Here is an 18,164-nt window from a genome sequence, read left to right as displayed (position 1 = left end):
GAATTTATGATATATAAACTATGTCAATAAAGCTGTAAGTAACAAAAGGGAAGTTGAATTTTGAAGAAAACTCACTAAATGTGATATATAGTTTTCAAAATGTATGAGGTATTGTTGTAAAATTTTAATGAGACTTATTGATGGCCTGGCCTGTAGTGGCACATTGGATAGAGTGTTGACCTGGAATGCTGAGGTTGCCAGTTGGAAACCCTGGGCTTGCCTGGTCAAGGCACATACAACAAGCAACAAGCAAGCAATGAACAACTAAACTGAAGCAACTATACTTCTTGCTCCTGCCCTACTCTCCTCTCTCTGTAAAATCAATAAATAAAATCTTAGGAAAAAAAAAAGAAAAAAAAGTGAGCCCTGGCCAGTTGGCTCAGTGGTAGAACATTGGCCTGGTGTGTGGGAAGTCCCACGTGTGATTCCCAGTCAGAGCACGCATGAGAGACGACTATCTGCTACTCCTCTTCTTTTTCTTTCTTTCTCTCTCTCTCTTTCTTCCCTCTCTCTCTCTCTCTCTCTCTCTCTCTCTCCCCCTCTCACTCCCCCTCCTGCAGCCATGGCTTGAATGATTCAAGCAAGTTGGCCCCAGGTGCTGAGGATGGCTCCATGGTGTAAGCTCAGGTGCTAAAAAAAATAGCTTGATTGCAGAGCAGTAGAGCATCAGCCCCATATGGGCAGAGCATCACGGATAGTGGGCTTGACGCGTGGATCCCAGTCAGGGTGCATGGCTGAACCTGTTTGTCTGCCTACCTGCCTCTCAATTTAAAAAAAAAATGAGACTCATTGATGATAAGTTTTATCTTACTGAAATTTGCCCTACCATGAATGAAATAACTTTATAAATTATGTAATTGAGTTGTAAACTATATGAATGTAATTACTTTTAAAGGTATTATTTTGACAGTTAATTAAAATATTTTTTTTCTTATATAAATTTCTAAGGAAAAGCAGCTGTTCATATTCCCTTTTTTCTCCTCACAGAAATGGCAGGATATCATTAAAGAAGTCAAGTTTCTACAAAGAATAAAACACCCCAACAGTATAGAATATAAAGGTTGCTATTTACGTGAGCACACAGCATGGGTAGGTATCTGCTCACTTCTTGCTGTAATTTTAGTTGGTTTGGGCATAACATCAATTAAATTGAGAATGTTTCAAAATGGTCCTGTGAAGCTTGCAAAAACACCTTGAAGTGTTATTTCATACTGAAAAAGGAAGACTAGGTTTTCCTAGAACTCCTCCTACTCCTAAGCAATAAGAACTTTTGCAAGTTTACTGTAGAGATTTAACTGACCTTTATGTGCATGGTACAAGGTTCTTGACATTTTTGGTAGTTTATCAAACTACAAAATGGTTTCTCAAAGATTGTGAAAACAATTCTGTTACTTGTGGATGAAAGTTATTATCTTTTTGACATAAATATATTATAATCTATTTAACTACAAAATTCTTAGTAAATCCTAGTGCAGTTTGAATAGATTTTAATTCCTTGGCTGAGTAATACTAAGGGTAGAGAATTGAAATATAATATTACAAGAAGAGATTAATTTTACCCTATTGTTATCACTGAGGTGTTAAGGTAGTAATTCTATAATGGTATAGGCATAATAACTCTTGGTCTTTTCAGAGAAAGGCTAACTATTCTTTAAACAGGAATGATCTTTTTTTTTTAATAATTAGTAAGCCAGAGCTAATTATCATTTTAGTGTATTGAGACTAGATTTGGATTTGTAATGTTTGGTACATTTTTATCCAGTTTGATTTCAGTGGTAGTTTTGGTGATACTCCTAAACTTGAGCCTGTGGTTTAAGAAAAAGGAGTGACATTGAGCTGGTTACTTCTGTCTCTGAAGTTTTTCTATCTGTAAAACAAGGAAACAATAAGGCCTACCCCCCGTAAGATGGTTGTGAGGAATAAATTAGTTAATGTATATAAAATACCTGGCATCTAGGAGGTGTTGTGTGCTTGCTTTAAATGAAACATTTAAACTGTAATAAACTGTAACCCAAGCTTTGTACATATAGTCCCGAAAACAGTTTTCTGTTTCCTAACACTGAAGTATTGCTGCTCTAGCTTAATCGTAACAGAATATGTATATTTCTTTATAATTTTAGTTAGTAATTATATATGAAATATACATCTTGTATAAGTGATTATATGTTGGTATTATAAAAGATTAATTTCTCATTGGCTTAACTTTAGGCATTTAGCAAATTGCTAACTAACATATTTATTTTTTTTAAGGTAAATAATGATTAGAGTTTATAAACTATCTTGTGCTCCATGGTGAATTTATTTTATCTCAAATAACAGTGTGTCTGTAAAGTCATGGTGCACTTTTGACTGGTCACAGGAAAGCAACAAAAGACAATAGAAATGTGAAATCTGCACCAAATGAAAGGAAAACCCTCCCAGTTTCTGTAGGATGATGTGGCAGCATGTGTACATGCACAGATGATGACGTAACACCGTGTATACAATGGAGCAGCCCTCGGCCAAGCCAGTCGAGATGTGGACGGTACAGAGGAAAGTTCAGTGTGTTCTGTGGCTCGTTAAATTCGAATCCGTGACCAAAGTGCAACGTGAATATCGGTGCGTTTATAACAAAGCACCATCACATAGGAATAACATTACTTGGTGGGATAAGCAGTTGAAGGAAACCGGCAGTTTGGTGGAGAAACCCTGTTCTGGTAGGCCATCAGTCAGTGACGAATCTGTAGAGGCTATACGGGATAGCTACCTAAGGAGCCCTAAAAAATCTATGCATGAGCCCACATCGAACTGCACTGAATAGGTATGAAACTGAGAGAGTTTTCCTTTTATTTGGTGCAGATTTCACATTTCTACCGTCTTTTGTTGCTTTCCTGTGACCGGTCAAAAGTGCACCATGACTTTATGGACACACTGTAGAATCTTTTCAATAATATATTTTAATGGTTTTGTAATTTTTCTTCCCATATAGCTTGTAATGGAATATTGTTTAGGATCTGCTTCAGATTTACTGGAAGGTGGGTTTCCTTTAATTATTAAAAAAAGTGTTAATAAAATAAAATGAGAATTCATTAAAAGATTTCTTAGATAATGTAAAAACTTTCCACACTCTCTTCCATTTTCTTCCATAGCAAATACTTGGCAAATCCCCAAACCTGAATAGATCCAACTAAAAAAACAAAAGCAAAAGAGTACTTGGCCCTGGCCAGTAAGCTCAGTCAGTTAAGAGCGTCATCCTGGAACAACAAGGTTGTTAGGTTTGATCCCTGGTCAGGGCACACACAGGAAGCAACCAATGAATGCATGACTGAGTGGAACAACAAATGAATGCTTCTCTTCCCTCTCCCCCCTCTCTCACCTCTCTCCCTACCTCTCTCTGTCTCTAAAACAAACAAACAAATAATAATAATAATTATCAAGCCCTGGCCAGATAGCTTGGTTGGTTGGAGCGTCATGCTGAAGTGCAGAGGTTGCTGGTAGATTCCTTGGTCAGGGCACATACAGGAGCAGCAGGTGTTTCTGTCTCTGTCTCTCTCTTCCTCCCTCTCTTTAAAAAAAAAAAAAAACTTCACTAAAGAATGGAAACCTTAACCTTTTCTAGACTCCCAGCATAGTATGCACTATCCTCATTTAATGTTATGTACTAGCATAAAATAGGCGAATTTTATCTCTTTATGCCTGAGCGAGCATTTTTTCTGCGTTCTGTCATTCAGATTGACCTATTCCTTCTGTCAGAATGAAAATATGTGAGAATAAAGGGAAAACTTTTCTTTTGTTACTTTTGTTTTTATTATCACCAAATAATAAATTTCATTAACTTTGAGAAATATGGGCTGTAACCTCTAATAGCAAGGCACAATTGATACTAGTCATAACATTCAGTAGCCTTGTTTTATATCTTGGGACGCAAATCCCTGTTACCAATTGTTAGTGTTTCAAAATTGCCCCATATATATCAGATATGTATATTTATTATTTTAACAAAAATGTTCTTCTATATAGTAATTATTTTCAAATAAATTTTTATTTTAAGTTCACAAAAAGCCATTACAAGAAGTGGAAATAGCAGCAATTACACATGGTGCTCTCCAGGGATTAGCCTACTTACATTCTCATACTATGATCCATAGGTAAGTGCATTGTAAATTATCATATAGTAACAAAAAAATGGTTTGTTGCATTTGTCAACCCCGGAACTTGTTAACCCTGAAATTTCATTGGTTATAGCCAAATAAAAATATTTCAGAATCTTGTAAACTCTTATTTATTTATTTTTAATTTATTGAGGTGACACTGATTAACAAAATTAGAGGTTTCCAGTGCACAATTCTGCAACACATCATCTGTACATTGTTTTGTGTGGTCACTGCCCCAAGTCTCTGTAACTCATAATTTTTAGATTGTCCATGCCTCTAACAGAACATACTAGCCTGACCCTTAGTAGCACAGTGAATAGAGCATCAGCCTGAGATGCCGAGGTCCCAGGTTCAAAACTCCGAGGTTGCCGGCTTGAGCACAGGCTCACTGGCTTGAGCAAGGGGTCACTGGCTCAACTTGACACCTTCACTCCACTTCAAGGCACGCGTGAGAAGCAATCAGTGAACACTAAAGTAACACAACTGTGAGTTGATGCTTCTCATCTCTCTCCCTTTTTGTCTGTCTCGTGAAAAGAAAAAGAACATACTAGTACATTTGATCTCTTTATTTAGGATTTTTTAAATCTTTGCTACACATGCTGTTGGGCTTTCTGAAGTATGAGCACTTTATAGATTTGGAGTAGAAATTTAATTACAAGATGATTTAATTTGCAAAATGGAAAGGACATTAGAAATTAAGTAATCTTTTTTAATTTTACAGATGAAAAACTGATACCCCAATTTGGAACTAATTTCCCTAAGTTTACAAAGCCAGATAGATTAAACTAGAACTAAACTTAGATCTTTTGTCTTTCTGGTAACAGATAATGCTATATTTGTTCTACCGATTCCATAACATGGACATATTAAAGCAACTGAAGACTCTATGCTTTTGAGCATTGATAATCCGTGGTAATGGATAATAGTTTTAAGATTAAATGACTGTATAATGCATTTTTTAAAATTAAAGTGAGAGTAGAGGAGGCAGAAAGACAGAGTCTCACATGCACCCAGTCCAGGATCCACTGGGTAAGCCCCCTATGGGGTGATGCTCTGCCCATCTGGGGTGTTGCTCTGTTGCTTGGCAACTGAGTTATTTTTAGCACCTGAGGTGGAAGACACCCAGCCATCCTCAGCTCTGGGGCCATCTTGCTCGAATCAATCCAGCTATGACTGCAAGAGAAAAAGAAAGAGAGAAGGGGGAGGGGTAGAGAAGCAGATGGTTGCTTCTCCTATGTGCCCTGACTGGGGATCAAACCTGGAACTTCCACATGCTCTTGGATGCTCTACCCCTGAGCCAATGGCCAGGGCCTTATAATGTATTTTTAGCATTGGTGTTGGTTTTGCATGTTTTAAAAGGAAATTAACATTTTTCTATTTTATATGTGAGCCAAGCAATACATATTAAACTATGTAATATAGTCATTGTAAGTTAATGGGTTGTCATTTTTTTAGGTGAGGACAGTAAGATCCAAAAGAAATCCATATATTTGTAAGTATGTGGAAGAGATGGAGTTAGAACCTAAGGTCTTGTCAACTTCAAAGTGCCTCTCCATTTTTAAAAAACAAATGGAAGGATACTCTAAGCCAGATAGCTCAGTTAGTTAGTTAGAGCATTGTCCTGATGTGCAAATGTGAGTCAGTCCCCAGTCCCGGCACAAACAGAAGCAGATTGATGTTTCTGTCTCTCTCTCCCTTCCTCTCTCTCTAAAATCAGTTATAATTTTTTAAATGGAAGGACAGTAGATTTAATATTCATTACAGTACTATAGTAAAAACTTACAAGTGCTTGGAAGTAAAATATTTTTTTTTTGAAAAGAGGTAGAAAGAAATTTTGCATGGAGCATGGCAGGGCACAATGAGATGTGCAGAGAGTGTTGTATTGAGTGGGACACTTGAAACTATGTCAACACCATAAATTTTAAAAAATAAATTTTGAATATTACATTATTCTTATATTTCAGTTTTCATTTATTATTGTTAGATGAATTATGCTAAGCTTTGGAAATGATATGAATCTTTTTTAGAAATTGGGGGCATATTTGCAACATGGATGGATCCTAGAGGGTATTATGCTAAGTGAAATAAGTCAGGCAGAGAAAGACAAATTCTGTATGGTTTCACTTATATTAGAATCTAAAATACAAAACAGTTTATATAGTGACAGATGATTACTAGAATCAGTCAAGTGATCACATTGTAAAAAAGTCACCTCACTATATTGTACACTGGAAACTAATAAACTAATATAAGATTTTATATTCCAACTATACATAAATTTAAATTTTGTTAATTACAAAGAATTTTTAATTTATTGGTTGATTTTAGAGATAAGAAAAGAGGATGGAGAGAGAGAGAGGCATTCATTTGTTGTTCAACTTACTTGTACATTCATTGATTGCTTCCTGTATGTGCTCTGACCAGGGATCAAACCCGCAACCTTGATATTTCAGGACAATGCTCTGACCAACTGAGCTAACCGGCTATGGCTAAAATTTTTTTTAATTAAATAATGAAAAATTAGACCTGAGCTTTTTTTTGTTTGTTTTTTTAAGCGAGAGAGAGGGACAAGCAGAGACAGACAGACAGGAAGGGAGAGAGATGAGAAATATCAACTCATAGTTGTGGCACCTTAGTTGTTCATTGATTGCTTTCTTATATGTACCTTGATGAGGGGTGGGGGAATGCAGGCAGTTGTGCCAAGCCAGTGACTCCTTGCTCAAGCCAGATGAGCCTGCGCTCGAGCTAGTGACCTCAGGGTTTTGAACATCTCAGAGTCCCAGGCTGACGCTCTATCCGCTGCGCCACTGCCTGGTCAGGCGGGCATGAGGATTGTGTTTTTGATTTTTGTTTGTTTTTTACATTAAGTGAGGTACTCAGAAATCTTACATTTATGAAGAAGTAGTCTAATTAAATTCCAATTTTAAAATCATTATTTATACCAGTAAACAGGAACTCAAATAAAGACTATATATTCCAATTGCTTGATTTTCTATCTTTTGTTTTTACTGTTATTTTGTCTTAATGTTTTAGAAAATTGTTGCCTGACCTGTGGTGGCACAGTGGCTAAAGTGTCTACCTGGAACACTGAGGTCACCAGTTCAAACCCCTGGGCTTGCCCAGTCAAGCAAGGCACATATAGGAAGCAGCTACTATGAGTAGATGCTTCTCATTTCTCCCCCTTCTTTCTCACTCTCCTTCTCTTTCTCTCTCTCTAAAAATTAATAAATAAAATATTTATTAATATTAAAAAATTTTAAAAATTGTTTCTATGTATTTATATGAATTCTGTATATTTTGTTTTCTAATTTGGATCTTAATTCTTACTATCCCAATTGAGAGATTATCCTAGAACTTATTTTTATTTCTTTTCCCTACTTTATAAATTTTTATTTGATTTTTGTTATTTTCAACACAATCTAATGAAATAAAAAAGAAATAATTTTCTGTGTTTCTTAAACCCAGAGATATCAAAGCAGGAAATATTCTTCTGACAGAACCAGGCCAGGTGAAACTTGCTGACTTTGGATCTGCTTCCATGGCATCTCCTGCCAATTCTTTTGTGGGAACACCATATTGGTAAGAATTATCCTATCTGGTATTGGTTTTTATAATTGAAATAACTAATGTGTGGTAGTACTTTTCGCAGACTTTTTTTTCTGAAAATATGCTATTTTGGACTTTTTTTTTTTTTTTGTATTTTTCCGAAGCTGGAAACAGGGAGGCAGTCAGACAGACTCCCGCATGCGCCCGACCGGAACCCACCCGGCATGCCCACCAGGGGGTGATGCTCTGCCCATCTTGGGGCGTCACTCTGCCACAATCAGAGCCATTCTAGCACCTGAGGCAGAGGCCACAGAGCCATCCTCAGCGCCTGGGCAAACTTTGCCCCAGTGGAGCCTTGGCTGCAGGAGGGGAAGAAAGAGACAGAGAGGAAGGAGAGGGGGAGGGGTGGAGAAGCAGATGGGCGCTTCTCCTGTGTGCCCTGGCCAGGAATCGAACCCAGGACTCCTGCATGCCAGGCTGATGCTCCACCACTGAGCCAACCGGCCAGGGCCTATTTTGGACATTTTAAACTTTTAGCATTATAGTTCGTTTCAAATACAGATTTGGAGTGCTGCCCTTGCATCTCCTCTTATTATTCCCTCTCTCCCCCACCCCCCACATTTTCTTTTTTGTTATTATGTGCATTATATATTGGGTGTGGAAGTGAAAAAATTCAATAAAAATTGAAGTGGGGATTAGATACAAATGCTAAGTGGAAATTTGTGTTTCTTTAGCTTATATTTGCTATGTATCATTGATCTTCGGGCTCAGAGTACTTCAAGACTGGTAGCTGATTTGGAGTTGGGGGAAGTTTTGTTATTATAGACAATTTCAAATATACATAAAAGTCAACAAGCATATAATAAAGCCTCACATACCAATCATTCATCCCAACAACATTGTCCCATGGCCATTCTCACTCTATATATTCACTCCTCTCCTCTTCTTCTCCACCCCTTGGTTATTTTGAAGTAAATTCTAGACATCATGTAATTTTAACCGTAAATAATTCAATATTAATGTCAACAAGTTTGAAGGGAATAGTTTTCTAGATCTTCAACTTCTATCCATGTGTCCTCTTTCTCTTTCTATGCTGAGTGTTTTCTTAGGTCCACGACATCCTTTTTTCCTGCGGACCTTTCAAATCTCCTTTCTCTCACATTCTAAAAGAAAAGCTTTTTTTTTACCTATTCTAAATATTACAGTGATGCATTGCTCTGGGATATAAAAGTCTCAAAGCAACACCAGAGGAACAATTTCAGAATAGGTAGCATCTGTGAGAAATATTGAAGAGTCAGGATACAAACTCTTGGTAAAGCCTTGTGCCTTTTCAGTCATCTTCCTTCCCATTCCTTTTACTGCCTCTCCAATTATCTTCCCTCCCTTCTTTTTCTCTAATGTAGAATTTATAACCAAGATAGTTGACATGGGAACACATTAACATATTATTTGTATTAAAAAATGAAGTCAGACTTTCTGACAGAAATGATTCTGACTCTACTGATTGATATGACCATGAAGGCCAGCTTTGCTAATTAAGTTATGTGGTGATGTTTTTGATAAATTGAATGAGCTAATTCTGCAGCTTCAAGTTTTAAATATCTTTAAAGGATCTAAGTGTACTTACTATATGTGTGTGTATGCTATGCATTATATCTTTTGCAACTATTTATAAAATTTATATACAAACTCAAAAATGTTCAAGGCAATACATAGTTCCTATAAATTCTTTGGAGGTAAATGAATTTTAAAAAAAAATTGAAGACCACTTTTCTATGAGACCAAAAAAATTTTCTTTTTTTCATCATCTCCTTTAATTTAAGGGTTCATGACCAACAGCTGTCCCTGACCCAGCTCCTCCCTCCTCTATAAAAAGAACTAAACATGAACTGCTCTGCCAGGGCCCAGCTGAGGAGCCTGTGGTTTTGAATCCCAGGCCACAGTCCTTGAAAGGCAGAGGAGGGCAGGCAGTCCAGTTCATATAGGCAAGGTTAGAAGACCCAAACTTATTTTTGTGGACCCTAGTTTAGATGGAGTCACTCTCCCCTCTATAAAAACAAAAGGGTTTTGTGAGCAAATAATATTCCTTAATGATTCCCCTTTTTGGAAAGTAATAATGAATATTAAATATTTAAAAGGCCCTGGAAGGTTCTACAATAAACAAAATTACTTGTTTAATTTTATTAGCGATTTTACAAACTTACTTCAACATCTTAAAGGACACATTGAAAACACGCTATTTTGACAATTGAAAGTTTATTTACATGTTTGTTTATTTGTACATAGTGTATTTGGGGCACAGGAACTATGCATATATTTATATCTTTGTGTGCATGCACATGCATGTACACAGCTGCCTGGTAACAATCTTATTAAAAAAATCAGCAAGTATTGTGTCTGTATGCTTGACTCCAAACATAAATGAAGGGTAAGGTTAAAGTACCATAAAAAATGTTAGACTCGCCTGACCAGGCAATGGCGCAGTGGATAGAGCATTGGACTGGGATACAGAGGACCCAGGTTCGAGACCCCGAAGCCACGAGATTGAGCGCGGGCTCATCTGGTTTGAGCAAAAGCCCACCAGTTTGAACCCAAGGTTGCTGGCTCCAGCAAGGAGTTACTCGGTCTGCTGAAGGCCCGCGGTCAAGGCACATACGAGAAAGCAATCAATGAACAACTACTAAGGTGTTGCAATGCACAATGAAAAACTAATGATTGATGCTTCTCATCTCTCTCCATTCCTGTCTGTCTGTCCCTGTCTATCCCTCTCTCTCTCTGGAAAAAAAAAAAGTCTGACCTGTGGTGGCGCAGTGGATAAAGGCATCGACCTGGAACACTGAGGTCACTGGTTCAAAACCCTGCACTTGTCTGGTCAAGGCACATATGGGAGTTGAAGCTTCCTGCTCCTCCCCCATTTCTCTCTCTCTCTCTCTCTCTCTCTCTCTCTCTCTCTTGCTCACTCTCCTCTCTAAAATGCATAAATAAATAAAAATTTTAAAAAAAGTTAGACTCTAGTTGAAGACATGAATTAATGTTTCATTTTATAACCAAGACACCTGTAAGGTTGATAATTGTCTGATTGTTTTAGTTGTCAACTTCCATAGCAACTTTTATCACAGAATACTATTTTTATTTGAAGCAAAGACTGATGTTTTAGTTGTGAACTTCCATAGCAACTTTTATCACAGAATACTATTTTTATTTGAAGCAAAGACTGACAAACTATGTTTATTTAGTGTTGGTTTTTATGGCAAATATTTTCTGAAATAAATGGAGTGAGCTAGTAACTTCAAGGAAAATAAATACCGGTATTCAGTGCCAATGATGGAATGAGATCATCACTGGCCAAAAGGATATACATTATTAGACTTTGTAAACTTGAACAGAGGAAGAATACAACCCTACTCTGTGGCATCCTTCCTTTAGGTTGCCATTATAGAATCATGACAGATAAAATGAGTCTCACACTATCTGTGCAATGGTAAATGTTTACCTCACAAACTGTAATGCATTCATTTCCCATTATAAAAATTCTTATGTCCAGATATAGTGTCTGTAATTCATGTAGATATTCTTCATGTAGATAGTAATTAGATTTTAATGAATAGTATACATTTTTTTTACTTTAATTTAAATGACATTTTATGTTTTAGGATGGCTCCAGAAGTAATTTTAGCCATGGATGAAGGACAGTATGATGGCAAAGTAGATGTATGGTCTCTTGGAATAACATGTATTGAACTAGGTAAGCATTCTTTTTTATTACTATGTGGTAAGGTTCTTTGTTTTTGTTTTTGTTTTAGATAGTGAAGGGGAGATTGTGAGACAGATTCCCCTAATGTGCCAGACCAGAATATACCTGAGCAACCCCATGTGGGGATGACATTTGAGTACTGAGCTATTTTTAGTGCCTGAGGCTGATATGCCCCAACAGAGCTATCCTCAGTGCCCAGGGCCACGCTCGAACCAGTTGAGCCAGTGCCTTGGATGGGGGAGCAGGAGGAGGGGGAGAGGGAGGTGGGAAAAGCAGATAGTCACTTCTCCTGTGTGCCATTACTGGGAATCAAAACTGAATGTTCATATACCAGGCCAGTGCTCTATCTACTGAGCCATCGGCCAGGGCCCTATGTGGTAAGATTTAATTAATGTCTTACTTCAATTTTTGTACCACATCCCATGTTTTTATTTTTTGTGTCAGTTACTAAAGGGAGCAATAAAATATTAAAGTTTTCACTTTGGTGACCAATTAATTTATATATATAAATATATATATGGTGTATTTGCTCTGCTAATGAGGTCTAAAGTAATTTTCTACTCTGGTATTAAGTTTGAAGTTTGAAGTATCTGTGTCTAACATTAATAAGTATTTGTTAAACACCTAGAATATGTCTATAATTAAATAGATTTACCATCTATAGAAGGTCTCTAAAGCACTCATAAATTATCTCTATCTAGGATACTTATGACTTTGAGTTAGGTATGAGAATTAGGTGTCAGGCTACATACCATATTATATATAGTGATTTGGTTTTATGCACACATTTAATTGTGTTGCTATAAATGGAACTATATTTTTAAAGTAGTGGACCATCATTACAACATTCCCACTAAAAGTGAGTCAGGTAGGTAATTAAACTATCACTGTAATTAAAGATAATGACCATCTTGTTCTTGATTCCTCAAGTTTCCCCTGCCCTCCCCTCCATCAGCCAATAACCTTTCTTTTTCCTTTCTTAGAAGAATATTCCATTCAACTTTACTTAAAAATGAGGAATATTGAGAATATTTATTTGAACCATTCTAGTATTGACCAAGGATTGAAAAGAACATGTTAAAAGTAAAATACATGTTGTAATTTTGATAATTATTATCAACCTGGGTTTGTTAGTATTTTTCTAAAACAAGTAGATAGGGAAATTGAGGTAAAAATAAAAGTAAAGCTTGCTTATCATTACATAGTAGATGAATATTATAATTTTCATTGCAACAAGACTGTATCTGTCCTGTAGTCTAATATTTTTCCAAAAACAATCTTTAAATAGTTTTGCTTTTGTTGGAATTCCTATATTAACCATTGTCTCTAGGCTTTGTATCATATTTATTTAAAATTTAACAACAGCAGTAAACAGAGCTTTGGAGACTACCATAATGTCATTCTCTTATCTCTTGGCCTCAATTTGAGGTTTATAAAACATTCTGTTCGAAAGTATCTTTAAGTGTCTTAAACTTTATTCCTTTACCCTTGATTCTTCTTCTTACTGATAAATTCTAATTATTTTCTTTCTTTATTTTTTTGTATTTTTCTGAAGTTGGAAATGGGGAAGCAGTCAGACAGACTCCCCCATGCGCCTGACTGGGATCCACCCGGCATGCCCACCAGGGGGCAATGCTCTGCCCATCTGGGGTGTTGCTCTGTTGCAACCAGAGCCATTCTAGCGCCTGAGGCAGAGGCCATAGAACCTTCCTCAGCACCCGGGCCAACTTTGCTCCAATGGAGCCTTGGCTGCGGAAGGGAAAGAGAGAGAGAGGAAGGAGAGGGGGAGGGGTGGAGAAGCAGATGGGCACTTCTCCTTTGTGCCCTGGCCGGGAATCGAACCCGGGACTCCTGCATGCCAGGCTGAAGCTCTACCACTGAGCCAACTGGCCAGGGCCAAATTCTAATTATTTTCTTAAGAAACCTGCGTATAAATGTAGAGACTCTGGTTAATGTACTCTGCCCATGGTTTATTTTTCTATACTCTGCTCTTTGGTGATAGTGAAACTGCATTAATAGTTCTGTTAGATATCACTGATACATTTTAATATTTACTTAATTAGAAAGTATTATTAGTTCATTGTACTGGTCAAAAAGAAATCTGTCTAAACTATGCAGTTTGTGTGAAATGACATCTTATTTTTTCTAGCTTTTTATTCTAGTTCATAATTCTTTCATAATAGTTTTTACACTTATAATAGCACAACTTCAGAAGATGTGACTTTCTGTATATAATTTTAAATGAATGAGAAAGTAGAGTTTTAGGCATGCAGTTGTCATACTTTTTAAATAGTCTATCATAGCCTTACTGTTGGTGACTCAATGGAGAGAGCGTTGGCCTGGGATGCTGAGGTTCCAGGTTCCAAACCCCGAGGTTGTCGGCTTGAGCACAGGCTCATCTGTCTTGAGCGTGGGATCATCAACATGATCCCAGGTCACTGGCTTGAAACCCAAAGTTGCTGGCTTAAGCAAGGGGTGACTAGCTCAGCTGGAGCCCCCTAGTCAAGGCATGTATGAGAAGCAATCAATGAACCATAAGTTGACGCTTCTCATCTCTCTCCCATTCTGTCTCTATGTCTCATTGTTTATCTCTATCTCTCTTGCTTAAAAAAATAAAAATAGTTTGTCATAATCAATTTTTAAGATTTTACTTATAAATGTTTTAAATTATTAAGTGGTAAGTCAAGAACTGTATTTTTTTTTTTTTGCAGAGACAGAGTCTGAGAGAAGGATAGATAGGGACAGACAGACAGGAATGAGAGAGATTAGAAGCATCAATCATTAGTTTTTCATTGTTACACCTTAGTTGTTCATTGATTGCTTTCTCAAATGTGCATTGACCGTGGGCCTTCAGCAGACCGAGTAACCTCTTGCTCAAGCCAGCGACCTTGGGTCCAAGCTGGTGAGCTTTGCCCAAACCAGATGAGCCCACGCTCAAGCTGGCGACCTCGGGGTCTCGAACCTGAGTCCACCGCATCCCAGTCCGACGCTCTATCCACTGCGCCACTGCCTGGTCAGGCAGGAACTGTATTTTAAGACTGATTCTGGTTCCAGGGGAAATGTATAGGGTAGTACAGGCCAGTAAAACTTTCTGCAGTGATAGAAATATTCTGTATCTGCATGGCTTTTGAGCACTTGAAATGTCATTAGTGTTCAAGGAACTAAATTTAAATTTTTATTTCATTTAATAAGTTTGTATTTAAGTAGTCACATGAGGCTAGTGGCTACCTTGTTAGACAATACAGGTCTAGAGGCATGATTTTCATTGCAAATTAGATTTGCAGTCATGAGAAGTATATCTATTATATGCTTTTCTACTTTAGATTACTTAGAGATAATGAGTTAAAGCAAATTATTTTTTTATGGTGTAGCTTACACAACAAACTTAAATCAACTGTACTATCCTTGGTTTTGATAAATATATATCTAAATAAATATGACTTACTTTGTTATAAAGATTAAAATAACTTGGTTATGTCTTATGACCAAGAAATCTTAAAGTGCAAAATTTTTCATAGGTGAGTTTGTTAAATTTGTTTACATTTTGGTGGAAAATATTCCTAGTCATTTTTCAAGCCACATTCATGATTGTACAATCATTGTTATAAAAATAAAATTTACCATCTTTTTCTGATTATAAAATGTACAGTGTATCCGTAAAGTCATGGTGCACTTTTGACCGGTCACAGGAAAGCAACAAAAGATGATAGAAATGTGAAATCTGCACCAAATAAAAAGAAAACCCTCCCAGTTTCTGTAGAATGATGTGGCAGCATGTGTGCATGCGCAGATGATGACATAACACCGTGTATACAGTGGAGCAGCACACGGCCATGTCAGTCGAGATGTGGACGGTACAGAGGAAAGTTCAGTGTGTTCTGTGGCTCACTAAATTCGAATCCGTGACCGAAGTGCAACATGAATATTGGCGTCTTTATAACGAAGTGCCACCACATAGGAATGACATTACTCGGTGGAATAAGCAGTTGAAGGAAACTGGCAGTTTGGTGGAGAAACCCCGTTCTGGTAGGCCATCAGTCAGTGACGAGTCTATAGAGGCTATACAGGATAGCTACCTAAGGAGCCCTAAAAAATCTGTGCGTGAGCCCACCTCGAACTGCACTGAATAGGTATGAAACTGGGAGAGTTTTCCTTTTATTTGGTGCAGATTTCACATTTCATTTTTTTTTTTTTTTTTTGAGAGGAGAGAGAGAGAGACAGAGACAGAGACAGAGAGAGAGAGGAGAGAGACAGAGAGAGAGAAGGGGGGAGGAGCTGGAAGCATCAACTCCCATATGTGCCTTGACCAGGCAAGCCCAGGGTTTCGAACCAGTGACCTCAGCATTTCCAGGTTGACGCTTTATCCACTGCGCCACCACAGGTCAGGGCCAAATTTCACATTTCTATCTTCTGTTGCTTTCCTGTGACCGGTCAAAAGTGCACCATGACTTTATGGACACACTGTATATAGGGTGGGGCAAAAATAGGTTTACAGTTCTAAGAATGCGAAACAGTTTATATATTCTTGTATTATTATTTATTAATTATTGTATTATTTTTATATGAACATCTGTAAATCTGCTTTTGCCCACCCTGTATGTTTGAAGTATATTTCAGAAGTATATATAAAGGAGTAAAAAGAAAACAAATGAAAAGAACTATAAGAGTAATTTGTTAATGGATACACAGAACATAAAGATGTAAATTGTGACAACAAAAACAAAATAAGGGCGGTTATGGGGAATAGCATCTCAGCTTTAAAATCTGTTCATCTTTAATTGTTATAAATTTAAAATAGATTATTAAAACATAAGTTATTTCATATAAACAAAAACATAATTAATACACAAAAGATAAAGAAATCTAACCATACAGTTACAGAAAATTACCAAATTGAAAAGGAAGAGAGCAAGAGAAGAAGAAAGGAACAACAAAGGAATTAGAAAATAGTGAACAAAATATAAATACATATTCACCAGTAATTGCTTTAATTGTAAATGGGCTAAATTCTCTAATCAAAAGACATAGACTGGGCCCTGGCTGGTGGCTTAGTGGATAGAGCATTGGCCTGGTGTATGAACATCCCAGGTTCAATTCCCAGTCAGGGCATGTAGAAGAAGTGATCATCTGCTTCTCTCTCCTTCCCTCTCCTCTTTTCTCTTTTCCCCTACTGTAGCCAGTGGCTGGATTGCTTCAAACGCTTTAACCTTGGGTGCTAAAAATAGCTCAGTACTCAAGCATTAGCCCTAGATGAGATTGCCAGGTGGATCCCAGCTGGGACTCATGCTGGCGTCTGTCTCACTTTTTCCCTTCCTCTTACTTTAAAAAAAAAAAAAAAAAAGACAGACTGGTTGAATGGATTAAAAAAAAAGCTATGTGAGGATACAAGTGACTCACTTCAGATATAAAGATACACATAAACTGAAAGTGAAGAGATGATAAAAGATATTCCATACAAAATTTAAACCTAAATAAAGCTGGGGTAGCTATATTTATATCAGGCAAATAGACTTTAAGAAACAAAGAAGGACATTACATGATGATAAAGAGGTTAATCCAACAAGAAGATACAATATTTGTAAGTGCTCTCAACATTAAGAAAACAGTCCCATTTACAGGCACATCAAATGGAATTAAATGTTTAGGAATAAATTCAACCCAAGGATGTCAAAGACTTGTACTCAAAAAACTATATATAAGACATTGATGAAAGAAATTGAAGAAGACACAAAGAAATGGAAAGATATTTTCTGTTCATGGATTGGAGGAGTTAATGTTAAAATATCCATACTATCTAAAGTAATCTACAGATTCAATGTCATTCCTATTAAAATTTCAATGGCATTTTTTATAGAAATAGAACAAACAATCCTAAAATTTGTATGGAACCACAGAACATCCTGAATAGCCAGAGCTATCCTGATACGGAAGAGCAAAGATAGAGGCATTGTGCTTCCTGATTTAAAACTGTATTTGAAACTTTAGTAATCAAAACAGTATAGTATTGGCATAAAAACAGACACGTAGATCACTGGAACAGAATAAAGAGTCAAGAAATAAACCCACAAATACATGGTCAGTTTATGATAAAGGAGCTAAAAATCTATAATGGGGAAAGGATAATCTCTTTAATAAACAGTAATGGGGAAATTGGACCACTGTATTACATCAGACATAAAAATCAACTCAATTTTATAGAAGGAATTCACATTTACAGGTGAGAGATATGTATAAGATAATAAGGAATTAGGATCTCTGTAACTTCTTAAAAAATAAATTTAGTTTAACTCATATTAGTATAGTGGTAGCTTATAAGACTTTGAGATAGAATGTGTCAGTTAAATTCACCAAAGTCCACTATATTTTAGTAAATCTCTTTGGGAAATTCACATTTGGTAAATCTCTTCTGTGATTTTTTGCTAAGTTCAGCATTGACAATATTGAGAGATACTCAGTTTTTATAGTAAATGACAAAATAAAGCATGGGTTGATTGATATATTTATGGTACACCATTTAAAATTGATACGCTATTTTAAAAAATTTAAATACTCTAATAAATTATCACAGAAACAAGTTATTTCATTCATTCAGAATTTCTACAGTAACTCTTCCCCTTCCCAAACTATTTAGCTAGTCAGTCTTGGTAGCCCTGGGTGGATATCTGAGTCATCTGATTAAAAGAGGAAGTTCCCACAGACCAATAGGCTGGTCTGGGGAAATAATCTAATGA

General features: G+C 36.6%; 1 protein-coding gene across 2 annotated transcripts in view; it reads left to right on the top strand.

The window, feature by feature from the left end:
• Positions 1-18,164, top strand: part of TAOK1 (TAO kinase 1) — a 168,800-nt gene that overhangs the window by 86,699 nt on the left and 63,937 nt on the right. For both annotated transcript variants that reach the window (XM_066263155.1, XM_066263156.1), the window contains exons 4-8: positions 988-1,089; positions 2,969-3,014; positions 4,031-4,127; positions 7,599-7,712; positions 11,333-11,424. In XM_066263155.1, the coding sequence (XP_066119252.1) occupies positions 988-1,089; positions 2,969-3,014; positions 4,031-4,127; positions 7,599-7,712; positions 11,333-11,424 (451 nt within the window). The remainder of the gene's footprint in view (positions 1-987; positions 1,090-2,968; positions 3,015-4,030; positions 4,128-7,598; positions 7,713-11,332; positions 11,425-18,164) is intronic.

The sequence above is a fragment of the Saccopteryx bilineata genome, chromosome 2, assembly GCF_036850765.1.
Source record: "Saccopteryx bilineata isolate mSacBil1 chromosome 2, mSacBil1_pri_phased_curated, whole genome shotgun sequence".
Taxonomy (NCBI): domain Eukaryota; kingdom Metazoa; phylum Chordata; class Mammalia; order Chiroptera; family Emballonuridae; genus Saccopteryx; species Saccopteryx bilineata.
Note: the sequence above shows the minus strand (reverse complement) of the source record. Positions and strands in the feature narration are given on the sequence as shown.